The sequence below is a fragment of the Rosa rugosa genome, chromosome 3 (genome assembly GCF_958449725.1).
Source record: "Rosa rugosa chromosome 3, drRosRugo1.1, whole genome shotgun sequence".
NCBI lineage: Eukaryota > Viridiplantae > Streptophyta > Magnoliopsida > Rosales > Rosaceae > Rosa > Rosa rugosa.
In genome coordinates this window covers 35,201,576-35,220,140 of record NC_084822.1, presented here as the reverse complement: position 1 = coordinate 35,220,140, position 18,565 = coordinate 35,201,576, and the positions used below count along the sequence as shown (strand labels likewise).

Genomic DNA, 18,565 nt, shown 5'->3' with positions numbered 1-18,565 from the left:
CGCATTTTGTCTTTGTTGTTTAATTGTTGTGCAAGTTTTAAGTCTGTAGTTGAGTCGGGGCCTTTTTTGGCTCTGTCGGTCAGTCATTTTGGAGTTCGAGTGTGAAGTCCAGTGGCCATTTCTGAATATGAGATGTTGCCAAAACTCATTGTATCCAGTTCATTATTAATGAAGTTTCTCCTTGATCAAAAAAAAAAAAAAAAGAGGCAAAGAAATATAGGAAAATATGAGCACATCAATACCCAAAGACCTAAATTAGCATCAACGTGATACTTCCGTCCAAAATTTTTTACGGCGCCGTTTGTTTGCTGACGTGGCAAGCACGTGGGGTAAAAAAAAATGTGAAATGACCCATTTACCCTTCTTTTTTTTGGAGAAAAATTCAGCTATCGTCCCCAAACTATTATGCCAAGGCCAATTTGATACCCGAACTCTCAAAAGTATCAATATGATACCCAAAGACCTAAATTGGCATTAACGTGATACTTCCGTCTAAAATTTCTGACGGCGCCGTTTGTGTTGTTGACGTGGCAAGCACGTGGGTCCAAAAAAAATAGGTGAAATGACCCATTTACCCAAATCGAGCAATTGACAGTGTGTGGGAGAAGCCAAAGGTACCAAGTACCAGCTGCCAAGTCTTTTTCTTGATCTAATTGTGCTCAAATGCTATCTGGGTTGGTTTTGCTTTTTTGGTTTATGCTGGGTTTGTTTTTAGTTCTTGTATACATGAATTCATAGTTATATGTTGCTTTGACCTTGTGATTGTGATTTTGATCGGAGTATCTGATATCTGTTGTTACTGACATGACGGTGGCGGTGGAGGAAGATGACGCTGAGGTTGTGGCGGTGGAGGAGGGCGTTTGATGAACGGAGGTTCTATTAGCGAATGGGTGACGGTCTTTGCGAAGAAAGAAGATGGTTGGTGGAGCTAAGGTTCACCAGAATTTGGTGTGCAGCGAACCAATTTCCCAGTTGGTTGTCCCGAAAGAGGAAAGTTGCTGGGCGGAGAAGAAGGAAATCGGTTTTGGCGGAGAAGAAGACATGGGCGTCTCTGGGTGCCCAAAGCAGTTTTCTGGGTGAAGAAAGATTTGATTTTTTTTTTTTTTTGTTAATCGTGTCACCCAACTTTGGTTTTGGGTCCGTCCGCTGGGAGTTGAGTGCGAAGAACATGAATTTGTAGCAGGAATTGGAGAGGATGATGGTAGTGTTGGTGATGGTTTGGGCGGAGGGGAAGGAGATGAGAGAGAGGAGGAGGCGAGAGAAGAAGAAGAGGACTGAGGTTGAAGAAGAAGCATAAGCCATTTTTCTTTGATTCTTGGGTGGAGGAGAAGAAGCGGAGCTTGCGGTGGTTTGGCTAGAACAATATCCTAGAAGAAGAAAAATAAATGAAAAGAAAAAAAAAAATTAACAAAAAAAAGAAGGGTAAATTTGTCATTTCACTTTTTTTTAAGGGCCCACGTGCTTGCCACGTCAATAAACAGATAGCGCCGTTAGAGATTTTTGACGGAAGTATCACGTTGATATCAAAATACGTCTTTGGGTATCACATTGATACTTTTGAGAGTTCGGGTATCAAATTGGCTTTGGCACCATAGTTTGGGAACGGTAGCTGAAATTTTCTCAAAAAAAAAAAAAAAAATTAACAAAAAAAGAGTAAAAAGTCGATTTTGCCCTTTTTTTTTTACCCACGTGCTTGCCACGTCAGCAAACAAACGACGCCGTCAGAAATTTTAGACGAAAGTATCACGTTGATGCCAATTTAGGTCTTTGGGTATCACATTGATACTTTTGAGAGTTCGGGTATTAAATTGGCCTTGGCAGAATAGTTTGGGGACGGTAGCTGAACTTTTCTCTAAATAATTTCCTTAAATGTCTAATTGTCTATCAACTTGAGAAATTGAATCTGGCGTACTACAGATAGACTGTTGATTTCCGGAGAGTCTTCAATACATGTACACGGCCCATGTGTAGCAAAGTTAATTGGACGACCCATATATTGATAGCCGAGCCCAAGTATCGTACGGCTCAGATTGTTGTGCACTTCCACTCGCCGTGCACCGAAGGATTTTCGGTTGATTTCCAAATAATGTGATGTTCTGAGTTCCTCGATCGTCAGGTATACTTTCAAAACGTGGTAAAAGTCTTGAAAAAGTAAAAGTCTTGCTTTTCAATCTTCACCATGACTTTTATGAGTTTATCTTTTTAGTTGCTGCTTTTTTGTTTAGTTCTGTAATCAATATATAAGAATAGCAGTAGCAGCATAACACATTCTTCTGCTGCAAATGTTGGCATTACCATACTGAACTGTGTGCCATTGTCTGTGATGATTGTGTGGGGACGCCATAGCGGCAGTAGATGTTCTTCCAGAGGAAGTGAGTTACCTTGGTGGTAGTTATTGCCGTTAGCGGTTCCGCCTCTATCCACTTGCTGTTGTAGTCGATGGCGACAATGATGTATTTGAACTGTCCTTTGGCGGTTGGGAATTTTCTCACACACAAAAGAGGTAGTCATGTTGCGTGGTGACTTGTCTTTCATAAATGGCATGACTCTGAGCAAAAACAATTATTTCGTGAGCTTAATTGCCAAATTGCTACCCTATGTTTTATTTCAGCCAATTTGCTATCCTAGGTTTTCAAATTAGTCATTTTGCTACCCTAGGTTTTATTTTAGCCAATTTGCTACCCTTCCATCAAATTTGCTATTCTAAGTATTCAAGATTAACCAATTTACTTTCCTAAATTTTCAAAATTAGTAATTTACTACCTTAGATTTTCAAAATTAATCCATGTTTGGATGAATAAATGAACAAATTAATATAACGAAAATGTAGCAAATTGGCTAATTTAAAAAATATAAGGCAGCAAATTGGCAGAAATAATCTTTAGGTTAGCAAATTGACTAATTGTGAAAACCTAGGGTAGCAAATTGGCTGAAATAAAACCTAGGATAGCAAATTGACATCAAGGTGAAACCTAGGGTAGCAAATTGGCTGAAATAAAACCTAAGGTAGCAAATTGACAGCAAGGTGAAAGCTAGTGTAGCAAATTGGCTATTATGCGTTATTTCGTGCTAGTAGCCAAAAAAACTGAGAAGAATGCTAAGACATTGGTTTCGAGGTCCCAAAACATGAGATGTAGAAATTTTTGCAACACTGAAAGGTGCCCCAAATAAGATTTGTAAAAACCAAACTTAGATTGCTGAAACTAATACTAAAAAAGGAAAAGCGGTCAAGTTTAATGCCTAAGACGGTTTATAGACGTATTAGAGGGACCCTGGTCTGTAAGCCATGTCGAAGAATATTATGGACACATTTGAATTAGGTCTGTAGTCAATAATTTTGTGGGCGTAGTTCTTAATTTCCTTTAAAATATATATATAATTTTTTAAAACAATACGATTACATAATTTATCTTTTTTCTTTCTTTATTATAAATTCGGCGCGAAGAAATGATAAATTCACAACATTTGCTAGGGCAGTCTGCAGAGAAAAGACTCTACTTTGAGACCATGTCACAGACTTCTAGAAGATCATTAAGATCGTTCTAAAATGCAATTCCATTTTAAAGCTTGGATTCCATTATTTAAGGTCTAAACAAGGCAGGCTGTAGTGTTCATTCCATATTCCATACCCAATTTGGCAATATTGGGAGGGATGTGTTCCAACAAGAAGACGCAATAGAATTGAAAATTGCAGAGACAACCACTCCCATATGGCTGGAATATGACCAGAAGATCCAGGATCAATTAAACAAGAAGAGCGCGTGCTTCACTACTCATTCCCACGCCTCATACATCTCATTCTGCCAGCTAAGTCAAAAGGGAAAGAAATATGCAATTAAAAGACAAGACAAAAACAAGAACAGAAAAAAAAAAAAAAAAAAAAAAAAGGAACATTCAGCTATTAGCTTGACATGCAAGTTATCCTTCTTTCAACTTTTGACGGATTGATGGGGTAGTACTGGCCTTGGGGGGGGGGGGGGGGGGGGGGGGTGGTGGGGTTTATGGTGGCAGCCATGGCAGGGGTACAGTGGTGATGACAATGAGATGACAACCACGCAATATATCTAATCTTGTGGCACTTTTAAGAGGGAGTTATGGGCTCCAAGTCGCATAGACCCAAGTTTCCCGAACAAGATGCCAAATCTCAACATGATTTGAAACTACCTGATTCTGATGCACATAAAAGCTTTTCACATTTCCACTCGATATTAAGCACTAAGAATTGAATTGCATTTCTACATGTGTTTTTAGAAACACCCTTAATTTCACGTAAGTTGAAATAAAAGGGTAGTTTTAATCTTGTTAGAATAGACCTTTACAAGGAGAATTATGCTAATAAGCTAGTAACATCAACATAGGTATAAACCTCTCATACCAGTTTCACTCTTAGAGTCGCTACAAAAGATCTACAAATTTACTTGCTCAGTCTGTGTAGATGCAGTATTAGGAGAGTCAAAATTTGGTGCCAATCTGAATTTTAGAATCCTATGAGTGCGGCCAACTGGTTTTACTTGCTTGCTTGAAGATTGCTTTTGATCAACAATGCATTTGCCAGCAAAAAGGTTTGCTTCTGATGGTCCTGTTTCTTCGTGAACAACAAGGACAACTGCAAATAGAAATTGCATTAGTATACACTGTACTGATCAGAGCTCAACTGTACTAATGCAGGCAGATACGAGAAACATTGTAAGAAACAATAACATCTGACAAGAAATTTTAAGGCTTTTTTTTTTCCTCTGATATTTTGACTGAATGAGAACTTTGGCAATCTATGTAAATACGAGAACAGTTTATGACACGTTTTTTGCTAACCGCTTCACGCAACAGTAAGAATATCTATTAACAGCCCAGGAAAGTGGTAGCTAAGTTTTCTGAATCAAAAATCAAGATCATCTCTCCATATTATAGTCCATAAGATCGTTGTCAAAGAATGTAGAATAACCATGAAAGTCAACACCAGATAACTAAAAACCATCATAAGACACTTCAATGAAAATCAGAAGGGAATCTGAATAAAACCGGAGGGAAATTCTGACAATACTCCTTTGACAAAATTCAAGTTTCCTTAGACAATCCAGATCCTGAAGTATATAGAAACCTATTTCTTTCAGGTATGTGCTGAATGGGATGAAATGTGATTTACCTTCCTCTTTGAATAAAAGACATGTCCCAATTGTCTCATCCCACTGACCGATCTGTGAGAAAACAACAATTTGTCAAAGGAGCTTGTTAGCCCAATACTTTTTACACGAATCAAACCCAGAATATCAAAGTGTGACATTAACCTACAAAACCACTGTCCAACTGCCACGAACATTTCAAATGAAAGAATGTATCATCAATATCTGATCATGGTATGGTATATAAAGCAATAGACATCACATCTTCTATCATGCTATCAAATATTCAGTGTTTCTAATATTTGCAAATGCATAGATAATACATTACTGACCTGATGCCATCCAATATTCCAATGTAACTCACCATACTAGCAATCATTCCAAAAATAATCCCATATGTTGCTATCATTTCATAAGTCCTTCTCGACACCTAAAAGACATACTAAGATATATGACGACCCTTCTAATTGGAATCATAGTTTGTCAACTCTTTTTCCACAGAACACCAGTATTGGATTATTTATTTTTGAACTTACCATTAATTCTCATCATTTTTCCCTCTTACTTTTTACTCTCCCTCTAACCAAAAGAAAAAAAAGACCAACACTACAGCCTTTACCAATCAAATTTAATCCAGGTTTTTGCAGGGTTTAAACTCACCAACTTAAATTTGCCATCTAGAATCAATACCGGTTGCATTGTATCCAAACCCTGACATCAACACACTTGAACATTAAAATGGGCATTGCAATGAGTTCCAATGCTGCAATTAACATAAACATAACGAGGTAGTGAAAAGGAAGAAGATCATACTGAAAGTACATATGGTGCGTTTGGTGGAATCTGAAGCTGGGAGTAAACAGAATCAAGATCAAGCAATACATATTCTTCTTCTTCTTCCGCCTGATGTTCACTGCGCACTGTATCTCCCTCCATAGCTTACGTATACTATTCTGGACATGTTCAAACATATAAAAAAAGCATTAACCAATTTCAATTGCTCAACTAATTTAGGGAATGAAAATTACAAAAATTGATGAATTTAAGCATGAACAGCATAAACCCTCACCCTGTATCAGTTTGTGAAGATGTGAATTGAACCGGGTTGTGGCGAACGGGGTTTTTGGGTCAATCCGAAATGGCAATTTAACGGTGCCGACGTCACCGTGAAGGGCTCCGACGTGGTTAGGCTGGAGGAGAAGGTCGACTGGGTAAGTAGTATCTGGGGATGATTATACGGACTGCTAAGCCCGTTCGATGCGAAGCAAATATTTCAACATATAATGGGCCCTAAGATTAGGAGTAAAGAAAGTTCAAACCCAAATCACAAAGCCCGCCCATAGCTCATTCTTATTATTATCCATTTGTATTTTCTCAAACTCATAAACCTTAATGCCATATAGAGTAAGATGCTAACCTAGATGCAGTAAATGAGTAATGTCAAGTATTGCATAATCCATATAATCTGCGTTACCAAGTCAACTAGAAAACTGTTTCTTCGGAATCACAATATTACATTGAACACTATTAGATGTGCTTGCTTGAGAACTTATAAGCAATGATATCAACTGGCGCTAAAAAGATGAATTATAAATATAAGAACATCATGAAGATCTTCTTACAGCTATTTGACCCATATCAGTGTGACAGTGGAAACAATTGGCTATTACTACTTTGAAACCTGAATAATTTAAGTCACATTGAAATGCGATGTCCTAATTACCGTGAGAGGCCCAATTCTAGATCATCTTCTGGAATCGTATAACTATCAAAAGTATACTTATTACCATGTTGAATGCAAATGATGACATACTGACATTCCAATAATCCCTAATTTCCTTATCCAACTAAATAGTAACAAAATGTACGTAGATGTAGTACTTTACTATATTATGGAATGTGTATGAGCATAATATAGTAAAGTTACACTATTAAATTTACTCCAATATCTCAAAACACTAAATATAGTTGGAGCATAATTAACCTGCTATCATCAATTTATTTGGTCTCCTTGACATAGTGTTTTACTAATGTTACCTAAGAATAAATTGATGATATTAGGGGAATGAAGGAATGTTAGTAATTAAGAAACTAAAAGGTTGATAACTTGATATACACAATTTTATCACAGATTATTGATTGTGTAACAAACTTGTAAGTTGTGGTCTAACTAATGTTGTGAGTTTTCCAGTAGCATGTAACATGTATGAACAAATTACAACATCTAACAATATACAAAAATAATAATAAAAATAAAAACTCCTTTTAAGTCTATCTGGAGGAAGCATACCCCTAAAGTCTAAACCACTAGGAATTAAAACTTTGGTAAACCAGACAATTCTCTCAACATGTAGTATACAAGGATATAATTAATATATCAGCTATTATTGAAATTTAGCATTCGAATAAACATAACTACAGAAAAGTAGGTATAAAAAACTGACGGACATGACAATGAAAAGGGATAGCAGTGCACATTTACATACACACACTCAATTTCAAACCCTTTTGGTCATGAAAACAATTTGTAGAAAACATAGGAAAATACCTCAGAGCCACAGGATATTTCTGACCCAACTTCTCAAGCTCTGCCATTACATAATCTGTGATACCAGGAGTGCCTGTATATTTAAAAGACAGATAAACAATTAGAGAAAAATAAACAAGAGAAATGGAACATTACCATGCATTAACTATCAAAACTTTTGGTGACTATCATAAGTTAACCAATTTCTCTGAATCATTCTTGTTATATATAAAACTGAACATTCAAACCCAATTCCTAAGAAACACTAAACATTAATACAACTGAATAACTCTAAGACTCACACCTGAGCAGTGACCTATTATAGACTGGAACATACAAGAAACATCATCAGCAAAGCCACACATACTGAAAGATAGAGAAAGAGCAAGAGAGATTACAATTTTAGTGCAATACATTTTGGAATACTAATTCAAACTATATCTATCAACATGAAAATCACCCACACCGTCTTGTGAAATAAGCACATGTTTATGTCTATGTTTCTCAGTTATAATTGCTAGTTATGATTGTACAACTCACATTCGATAATTTCTTTAGTACGTAGTTACCAATATAGACTGCACAACTAAATAAAGATCATTTGAAACGTTACTTGCCCTCTGCAAAGTTTTCTTCTCTATCGCACTATAACTTTCAACTATTCAATAACACAGAAGATTGTACAACAGACAGCAAATTGCAGTACAAAGACAGTAAGCAATTTATTTCATGATTTAAAGGGGTTTAACAAATTAAAACGGTATATACCTGAAGGCAAAGTTCCTCAATTGGCATTCTCCTGATCTGACACGAAAAATTAAGCAGATCATCCTTTTGAACCTATGTAACAAATAAAATTTGAAACAGGAGGAAATAAGTGTCCAAGTGGCATGGTGAAGAAAATAAAAATTTAACACATGAAAAAGACTACAACACAGTCACTTCTCATCACTCGGCAGTGACTGACAAGGTACTTCACTAGTTAAGGTTATAATGTGTTTGGCTCTGTTTAGAGCGGATACAGTAATAGCAAAACCCCTATTCCACCCAGTCCCCACTGATGTACAGTGGGAACAAAAATTATATCACTGATGTCAAAGATTGGTGTGATACTGTTTGAAAAAAAAAATTTGTCTATTAAAGAGGTGCTATTGGGGAGATTTCTAGTAGTGTAATTAATCAACTACCCAGGAAATGCTTTGGTTCTTTCTCAAATGAAAGTTAAAAGCACGAATTTACGTCCACTAATTTTGTAACACATTATGGACCTTCATATCACTCTCCATTAGAAATTAGCCCTACATAGAACAGTTGGGAGTTTGACGTTGTTAAAGTCTTTGTATGGGTCGCCATCCCAGTTATCTGGACCATCCAATATTCTAGAATTTCTTAAGGCAGTCCCCAGTCACCATGCTCATTTTCTTGTTGTACATATTGAAGCTCATAAAATGATTTTTCTCAAAAAAAAAAAAAAAGCTCATAAAATGATAAAATGAATGGTCTCCATCGTGTTCCATTGGGGAACCATAAAGCTCTACACATCATTTCCAGGGTTGCTTTATGGTTTTCTTTTCCATTGTCTAATACAAAAGTTTTCAATATTAATTTGCCTACCTGGAAATAGCTCACACTCCTTTTAGTCAAAAGAAATTAATATGTTCTGATACAAGAAAGAAAATTAATATGTTGTACCGGAAAGAAGAAGAGGGAATTAATATGCGTAAATTGCCATATATTTTTTGAAGAAGCAGAACAGATCACACACACTTTTATACACACACACACTCAAATAATTGATCGAAGGATCGATTCCTACATGTGTGAACCGCGTAAACTATTAAAAGGCATATATCTAACAACTAGATTACTAGCTAATCAAGTACATTACTAGACGTATCCCAGGGTACAAGTGCTAAGCTGGATTTGGGGCTTAAGCTAAGCTAAACTGGAATTGAGGAGCTTAACTAAATTGTAATGGACAGTATTTGAAAATGACTTGACAGGATTTGGAATTTCTAGACTACTAACAATTCAAGAACCCTTTGGCACCTATCTATTCTTTTCTTAATCATTGAAATAATAATTTGAAAATTTTCAACAGGCATATCATATAATTTATAACAATCATGATCAAAAGATTCTGGATCTGCATGAAGAAAGACAACAGGAAATCTTCCTTCAACAATTTTTTGTTGTAAACGTTTTTTTTCGAAGTTGAAATTGATATTCAGCAATATCTAATTTTAATTGTAAATATAAAGACATGATAATATCAGAATAATAAAAGTAAGATACCTTGAAATAGTATTGAAACTTGAAGAACTTTGATTGATGAAAGTATTTGAATACAAGATCTTGATGAGAGGAAGTATGCAGGTTACAATGCAACTCTCAGACTAACTCTCTTTTTAAACTCTGAATATAACTCTTTTCAGGTCTCTAAAAGACTCTGTCTAACTTGTTACATTTGATGGCCTTTTCACTACTAGAAATCTGTTCATAGACATCACATGTTTTAAATCGGTCAGACTTGCCCACGATGTAAAAAAGTAATCTAACATCGTTTTACGAAAATACCGATTTAAATGTATGTCATTAACACCAGTTCTTAAAATGACCGGTGTTAAAAGTTTAGTTCGAAAATTTGCGGGAACCTATTTTTGCAAAAAAACGCTAAGTTTTTAAGTGAAATGAAGAAGCGGGGACTAAAACTCAAAACTTTCACACTTAGAAAAAAAATTGCGCCCAAATAGAAACAGATGGAAAACCCTAATGTTACTCTCCCTCGACCTCCTTCATTCTGAACTCCTCCCAAACTAGATCTCCTCCCAAACTCGACCTCCATTCTGGACCCTAAGCTCACTCGAACTCGCCGCCATTCTGGAGCTCCTCATTGCTTCCTTCATCTCCCTCTCTCTCCCTCCCTAGTTTCACAGGTAGCTAGCTCACACAAATCGAGCCATGGCTCCTCCCAGTATTCTCGGTCCTCCCGAGTTCCACAAACCCTCACCCACCACCACCGCTCCGCGCGCCACCCCAACCCAAATCCAAACCCGACTCCAAACCCACCACCGGCGAATCCTTCGTGGACCTGATGGTGGCGAATTTCAACGACGTCGGAACCAAGCACGACCTCCCAATGGGCCTGACGGAGAACGACTCTGCCACGTTTCTCTCCACCGGCAACCCCTGCCTCGATCTCTTCTTCCACGTCATCCCAAACACTCCAGGCGACTACCTCACGTCCTCACCGATGGGACTCCAATGGTGGCCAGTGTCGTGTCACTGGATTCTTCCTTTATCGCAATCACTTCATCTTCTTCACCTTCATATTCTTCTTCGTTTTTAACGAAACTAAGGCACGCGCCGAGTCTGTGACTTTGTTTTGCAGTCACGCCCTTGAGTGGGAAGAAGCACATGGCTCACACAATTGCTCACATCACTCTCGGCCTCACTCAGATTTCTTCTGTCTTTGAAGCCCCAAAGGTTTTGCTCTGCTCCGTTTCGCTGAAATATTTGGAATTTTAAAATTGCTTGGCATGTATGTGTTATTTGTATAGAGATTTTGTTATCTGGATTAGTTTTTGGTGTTAATTTTAGGAAAATAAAAATCTAATCTAGAACTACTTTGTAGTTGTTCATGATTGCTCTTATTAGTTGTTTGATTGATCTTGAGCTTTATATATGTAAAGGATCGATCTATTTTGCTGTGGTGATTCGATTTTTGTGTTTATGTGATTAACTTTTGTGGAATTGAAGCTATACATAATATGTGAGCAATTTGATTTGATTGTAACTGGATTTCGTTGTGTGATGTATTGATTTGATTGTGATTTATGAAGCTCACTAGCAGAAGAGGCCTCAAACATTGCTTCCTTATATAGTGATGTTCTACAGGTAGAGGTTCTGGGCTGTTGGTTGGGCTGATTGGGAAAAGGTGAAGTTTTCAAAGGTTGAATTGCTCCCAAAAGGCTTGGAAATCCGGACTGAAGTTTTCAAAGGTGAACTTTTTTATTTTTTGCGTATCTTGAACGAGGTTGAGTATGTTATACTGTTTCCACTCAATATTTGGAGTGCGAAATCTTGCCAATGTTCTCACACCTGGTTCATTTTAGCTTTACTATTGCCATTTTGGTGGGCCATACTTGTAATTTTTATGTTGATTGAGTTATATCTAGTATTGCTATGTGCTTGCTTCCTCGAAGGCTTGGAAATCCGGTTTCAATTGCTCGCAACAGGATTGGAAATCTGGTTTCTTTCACAGAAGGTATGGCCTTCAGCAATATTAGTTGCTCTGTTTTTTATTTTCCTCCAGTTCAATATTGCATGTAAAATCCTTTTCTGAACTCAACCATGCTTTGTTCTTTATTTATTCAACTCTTAAACTAAGGAGATATATCATTTGTGTTTATCTACTGGATGTGTGGTTGTAAATAGCATCATGGTCTCAGAGTTTACTGCATGATTATTTTTATTTGTTGTAAATAGGATCATGGTCTGAAAGTTACACATTTTGTTGAAAGAAGTTATTGTGCGTTTGTACTATTCTAACTTGCATCAGTTAGGATTACGAGGTTTAGGGAAATTGATATCAAAGAGGTGCCAACTTTTGCAAAAGGATCAGATTTCTCATTATTCATTGCACATGCTGAGATTAGTATAAACCTTGTGAGTGTGCTATTTCACTTTGTTCTCTATGATTGATGATATGTTTAAACTTACAGATTTTCCTCTGCTGAACTTGCTACGAGGACTGGTATAATCTAGGTGGTTTTCAGGTAGGAGGTGGGATCAATTCAGATAATTCTTTGCAATACATAGAAGAAGGGGCTACCCACGTCATTGTCACTTCTGTGAGTTCTGTTTTTCTCCTCTTCTAAAATTGAAAAACCATGTATATTTCTTAGAACAATTAATATCAGGAAAACATTTTCTAAAACTTGTCATGGTTTTCTTGCAGTATGTATTTAATAATGGGCAAAACCTTGAAAGGCTTAAAGATCTTGTTCGTGTTGTTGGAAAAGAAAGGCTTGTTTTAGACCTTAGCTGTAGAAAGAGGGTATGAAGTTATCCAGAATTATACGTCTTATGTCCTTCATTTGTTCACTTTCTTTACGAGGCTAAGCAGCCTCATTAGACTACGTATTCTTGAGCAGTTTTAATTATTGCCTTTGAAATATCAGTTTATTAAAACTCAGATCATATTATGAATGCTAGAACACAGTGGACGAGTTTTGCAGCAAGCTACTGGAACTATTGTATTTTTTTTTTTTTAAGCATTTTCAAGTACCATGTTTAATATATAATAGGCTTTTGTGCTTTAGCCTAATAAGCAACTGTCACACATTCGCCATCTCATTAATTTATTCAAGCCCCTCTTTTATTCGTTGGCCTTAATGTGTATCTGGTCTTTTATGTGCAGGAAGGTAAATATGCAATTGTCACAGATAGATGGCAAAAGTTCAGTGACGTGTATCTTGACAAGGAAATATTAGACTTCATTGCCAAGTATGCAGACGAGTTTCTGGTACATGGTGTCAATGTGGAAGGGAAAAAGTAAGTCATTTTTATTGCCATACATGTTTCTTTACACAATACATATGCTTACATAAGTGCGGCAGAAATATAGATATTTAAATAAATGCTCATGAAAACCATTTCCTTGTGCGAGTCTTTTTTTATATTTTGTCTGTTTCTTTATATGGTCACACTCTTTTTGTTGTTATCAAGAAAACATATTTTACCAATAAATTAGAATAGTTGAGGAAATTTGGTGGATTCCCGAATTATAAATTACTACTGATTTTACTACTGTTCAGAACATAGTGTATATGTTCTTTGGTTTACCAAGAGTCGAAGTAGTTTAGATTGAAAAGATTTGGCTTATTGCTGCTTTTTCCGTTAGTTTTAGGCAGTGTTTGGTGAGACTTCTTCTGATAATCAACTAGCAGAAGAACATATGTATAGCTGGTTTGACTTTTGAAGATGATCCAGTCGATAAAAGTGAAAAGCTGGAACGAGATGGGAAACAATGGGTTGATATGTGCTCTTCAAGGTGTTATGTACCCAGAGTGCATGATAATGTCCTGCTGCAAAAGTGGCTATGTGAGAATAATACAAAACGTTTTCTTTAGCATAATTTACCCCAACCTAACACTGGCTGACCTGAATAAAGAACTGTTCAGTAATTGGTGCTAGGGTAGGTATTCACAATCTGGTCAGTTCAAGTGTGTTTATTATACAAATAAATAAAAGCACATTTATGTAGATTATGTTAAATTTCTACTTGTTTCTGACTATATCAGGAGCTCAGTTAAGGCCCTGGAAGTCTCTCATTTTGCTAGTTACTGATGTCACTGAAAACATGTGCATATAAGTATACCATTTTTCTTGTGCTCCTTGAATCCTGTTTTCTTTTTCTTTTTCTTTTTATGGAGAAGAGTGCTCCTTGAATCCTTAAGCCTGATACTCTTAACTTTCATTTTATCTTGTGCTTTACAGATTATGAAAATAATGTTTCTGAATACAGGGTTTGTGCATCTGGCTTCTGTTATCCTTATTCTTATCTTTTCCCATCAAGTTCTTTATATGGGCAGTTTTATTATACTGTTTTCCTATGATACATCATAACTGCTTCTTGGAGTTGTTGTGATAGTGTTTTTTTTTTTTTTTTTTCTTTTTCTCTTTTTTTCTTTTCTCTGTGATAGCTTCTCTGAGCGTTTGTATAATTCGCTAGTATGTGATTTTCATTGTTATATCAAGAATCAGTTCAAATTGGAGCTAGTCTTATGGTTGCTCAGAATTATACTGAAATGTTCAACCAATGATACTTAAATTCAAATAATAAGTGATGCATTTTGAAATCCACAATCAGAAATTACGCAAGCATATATATTTGGCTGATTGTAAAGTTGCTCAAATGACATGGCATGTTAGCATTCTTCTTGTAGTTTGTCCCCTAAGTAGTGGTAAAATTAACAATAGCATTCTGCTGCCTATCAATGTTACTGCAGATCACTATCTTCTCTTTGATTTTCCAACACCAGGAATATTATCATGAAACTCATAAAGAAGTTAAACCTCAAGTTATGATTATATTCTTCTTTTGTGATATTGTTGCTTTGACCATTCACCATGACCATGAATGATTGATGTGCCTTCTGCTCTTCATTTGGTTGGCTTCCTGATTTTCTGCAGTTGGCTGCAACGCATTTAGTTGATGCCCATATATGCAGTGATGTTGCAAAGTATGTTACTGCATTTCTTCTTTTTTATCAACCATGATACATATGGAGCTCCCACACATAAATGTCTTCTCTAAGATTGATTTGATACATAACTATGGAAGCTAGGTAATGGCTGCAGCTGTCTTCCCTTTTTTTTCTTTTTCCCTTTGCTTACACATGACTTGCAATGTAACTGTGTGGAAAGGTGATATGGGATTATGGGGTTTTGCTGCATTTGGAAAACGAGTTTGCTTGCAATTTCATGTCTTTGCTTTTGACACAGGTACTTGCATGAACTTCTTACTCAAAGAGATGAATTTGACACCATTGCTTTGTTGATCCGGCATCTACATATAATTGTCAAAGAGACGACTTTGTACGTATTGAAGTGGCTGATTATATACAGAGTTTGGCTACCAACATGATTTTGAGTAAGACTAGTTTTTGCTTTGAAGCAAAGTTTGGTGTTGAACTTTTGTAGTTGGTTGCTAATATGTTTGTAGGCTAGCCTTTGTAGGTTTTGGGGTTTTATTTTGTGAATTATGTAGAATCATGAATGAAGATGAGAAAATTAATGGAAAGCCCCAATTTTTGAATGATGAGAATGTATTTCAAAATATTTTCCCACCACCAGCAGCTAGATGATTATTTGCACATCATTCTTATATATATGAACTGATGTATATAAATGGGGAACAAAACAATAATGACAGAAAATGATGTCAATTCAGAGATTAGAAATCAGTACCTAAAACTGGACTGATGTCTCATGAATATCAACATATCGAAATGTCACCCCAAAATCGATGTACACAAAATCAATGCACATCGATATCTAAACACCAGACCGTTATCTAGTGTCAACGTACAAATCAGCTGTTATAAAGTAAACCGATTTACCATGAAATACAGGACATCGGTTTTGAAAAATAGAAATGATGTCTACAAAACTACTAGACATCGTTTCAACTAACGAAAAGCGATGTTCCTAGTAACATAAAACATCATTCTTAATAGATTAACTGATGTTGCCTAAAGGTACATACATCGTTCTCTGGAGAATAAGACGGCAAGATGCACGTAAAAATGGACACGAACAAACAAATTTTTTTAGAGACTGATGTCTACGAGTGTATTAGACATCATTTCTGAAATTGTAATCGATTTAAATGTTCACTTAGGTATTGTTCGAGATATACTTTATTAAGCATAAAATGTGAAAATATGAAGAATTAGACATACCTAACATACAAAAATATGATGATTATAACGATTATACATCGATTTGTTTTTTAGAATCGATGTTGGTTGTTGTCTGGGACATCGGTTAAAAACGCGCTTATACTGATGTCTATATCTTTCTCTACACCCACTAAGACATCGGTCGAAAATTAGTTTAACATCGGTTCTGGGCCGATGTCTATGAACAAAATTCTAGTAGTGTTTATAGCCGTTTACAATACTGTAGTAAAAATACAGCTGGAAAGTAAATTGATTTTTCTTGGACTTGAGGAGATTCGTCAAGATAAGATTTTGCCGAACTTGACAGGCTTTGAAGACTTTGATGTATCAACTTTTGACGTGGTTTTTCCCCGTGCATGAATCTATGCATACTGGAGAGTAAGGTCACCATCATTGAAAATCTTGGTCATGTCACTTTCATTTGCATGTTGAAAGGAAAATCTTGACTTGAAATCTTTGCTCCTGCATGTTCCTAGCAAGGAACATGTCAACAAAGGGTGAATTTTGAGGGAGGTTGTACTATTCACACATGTCCCAATTATCAGGGTTAGGACACCTGTAAAGATTGAGTCTTGTCCGATTGCAGATCTGATTTGGGTTTTGTCTGATTTGAGATCTTTTGAGAGATTCTTACTATTTTGAGAGATAGCTGTGCGATTAAAAATCGCCGAGCACAAAAGCATCAAGGTCATGATTTGCGAAATGAGATTGGACTCATCCGTGATGTCATTGTCATCATCTCCATTGTCGCTTTGAGATATTTGAGATAACACTTCTTTGAGCTTTAGGGCATACTCGTGAGGAGAAGAGATGCCTGCCAGCTGGCTTTGAATCTTGGACTTTTGTAACAAGAATTGGCTTTGTTCTTGACATTGAATTACTGATCCTTGCTTCCAATATTGAGGATGGGTTTTGAACCATTGGAGGAGGGACTCTTCAGAGAACTTGTCAACTGTGAAGCCATCTCACCACTTATGTTTGAACCTTCTGATTAGTGTCATTGCTTGGTCTTGATTTGGTGGAGATACAATTATATCCCACGAGATGATCCATGCAATATTTTGAATGGCATAAAAAGTAAAAATTGCATCAAAGGGTTTGATGATAAAAAGTTCACAATTTTCTTGGAAAAATTTGAATAAGCTTTTCATTGGTGGAGGCAAAATAATTTCGGTTGCACCGAAGTACTGCCACCATGATTTGAACCATGAAGGGAATTTTGGACGAAAGTTCTTGCAAAATAAAACAAACCAGGAATGTTGCCTGCTTTTATTTTGAAGATAAAAAACATTTGTCCAGGCCTCCATGTAATCCCAGTAAGTATAATTTTGAGGAATGAAATCTTGAGAAAATCTTTTGGGAGTCATTGGATGATGATTCCAATCATCGAATGTTAAGATTTGGCGAATCTGGATTTTTGAACGAGTAATTTGGCCACTTTCTTTGTCTTGGTTGTGGGTGATTGTGATTGAATTAGTATCAACCAGGATAAATTCATAAAATCTTTGACCTTTGTTTGGATCATTGGTAACAAAATAATGAGGGTAAGTTGTTTTTCTGAGAATTTGATAAGGTTCAGTATCATAAATTTCTGGATCAATAACCAGAATGGTTTTGGTTTCAGGTTTGATAGAATACAGGCTTTTAAAAGGTTTTTGCTGGTTTGAAAATTTTGTTTGACTTGAAGATGGTAAAACAGGAAATTTTGGCTGAGTAAATTTTTGAGCAAAATTTTGAGATTGCTCCACTAAGGGAGTGAAAGAGTTCCTGATAGGAACTAACTGTCCTGCAACATTTAAAGTATTTGGACTGGAAACCAGTCTGCTTTGCTGTGGCCTTGCGGGAGTCATTGCATAGGATTCTTTTGATGTTGGTTGGGTTTTTTCACTCATCTTCCCTGTAAAAATTCTCTTGTGAGAAAATCTGGAAGGGAATTGCTCTCTCCTTTGATGAATGCAATGTCAAAATCAAATATTGAAAGTATTGCTTGCCATCTTGCAAAAATCTGTTCAGAGGCAAGGTTTTGAACATCTTTTTCTAAAACTGATTTTGCTCCTTTGCAATCAATGCGAAGTAAAAATCTTTTGTTTAAAAGATCATCTTGAAATTTTGTGATACATAGCACTATAGCTAGAATTTGTTTTTTGATAATACTGTAATTTTGTTGAGCTTGGTTCCACAATCCTGAGGTAAATCTAACAAATTGCTGAGGCTGATCTTCTGCTAATTTTTGTTTTAAAATTCCACCATATCCAATGTCGGACGCATCTGTCTCGACTATCTTAAAGGATTCTGGGTCTGGAAGCCCTAGACATGGTAGGGTTTTGACATAAGCTTTGACTTCTCTAACTATTTGAGTATGGGCATCTATCCATGCTGGAGGGGTTTTAATTAATCTTTGATAGAGAGGTTTGCACACAACTGTTAGTTTTTCATAGAAGTCAGAGATA

General features: G+C 36.2%; 1 protein-coding gene and 1 long non-coding RNA gene across 8 annotated transcripts; one reads left to right on the top strand and one right to left on the bottom strand.

Moving 5' to 3' along the window:
- Positions 1 to 4,174: 4,174 nt before the first annotated feature.
- On the bottom strand, positions 4,175 to 8,606 carry LOC133740991 (uncharacterized). Of its 5 annotated transcripts, XM_062168923.1 has the most exons (8): positions 8,416 to 8,606; positions 7,669 to 7,723; positions 6,190 to 6,410; positions 5,934 to 6,073; positions 5,781 to 5,831; positions 5,453 to 5,550; positions 5,144 to 5,195; positions 4,175 to 4,606 (listed from the first exon to the last, which is right to left on the bottom strand). In XM_062168923.1, exons 4-8 carry the CDS (start codon positions 6,054 to 6,056, stop codon positions 4,508 to 4,510), a joined length of 423 nt encoding a protein of 140 aa, XP_062024907.1. In that variant the 5' UTR covers positions 6,057 to 6,073; positions 6,190 to 6,410; positions 7,669 to 7,723; positions 8,416 to 8,606; the 3' UTR covers positions 4,175 to 4,507. The 5 variants fall into 5 exon arrangements, with proteins under 5 accessions (XP_062024907.1, XP_062024904.1, XP_062024903.1 ...); XM_062168920.1 differs by lacking the exon at positions 5,453 to 5,550 and having other exon boundaries at positions 7,669 to 7,741; positions 8,416 to 8,594; XM_062168919.1 differs by lacking the exon at positions 5,453 to 5,550 and having other exon boundaries at positions 8,416 to 8,594.
- A 1,524-nt stretch (positions 8,607 to 10,130) lies between these two features.
- LOC133740561 (uncharacterized) lies at positions 10,131 to 13,186 on the top strand. Of its 3 annotated transcripts, none has more exons than XR_009861303.1 (5): positions 10,131 to 11,133; positions 11,545 to 11,914; positions 12,372 to 12,500; positions 12,608 to 12,706; positions 13,070 to 13,186. It is a non-coding gene; the product is annotated as an uncharacterized LOC133740561 (long non-coding RNA). The 3 variants fall into 3 exon arrangements; XR_009861304.1 differs by having other exon boundaries at positions 11,532 to 11,914; XR_009861302.1 differs by lacking the exon at positions 10,131 to 11,133 and having other exon boundaries at positions 11,359 to 11,914.
- The last annotated feature ends 5,379 nt before the right edge of the window (positions 13,187 to 18,565 follow it).

Coding starts and splice junctions, on each gene's coding strand:
- LOC133740991 (XM_062168920.1), bottom strand. CDS start 6,056: ATGGAGGGAGATACAGTGCGCAGTGAACATCAGGCGGAAGAAGAAGAA. Junction 5,196..5,780: donor TAGATGGCAAATTTAAGTTG/GTGAGTTTAAAC, acceptor GTTTTCTCACAG/ATCGGTCAGTGGGATGAGAC. Junction 4,607..5,143: donor TCTTTTATTCAAAGAGGAAG/GTAAATCACATT, acceptor TTCTATTTGCAG/TTGTCCTTGTTGTTCACGAA.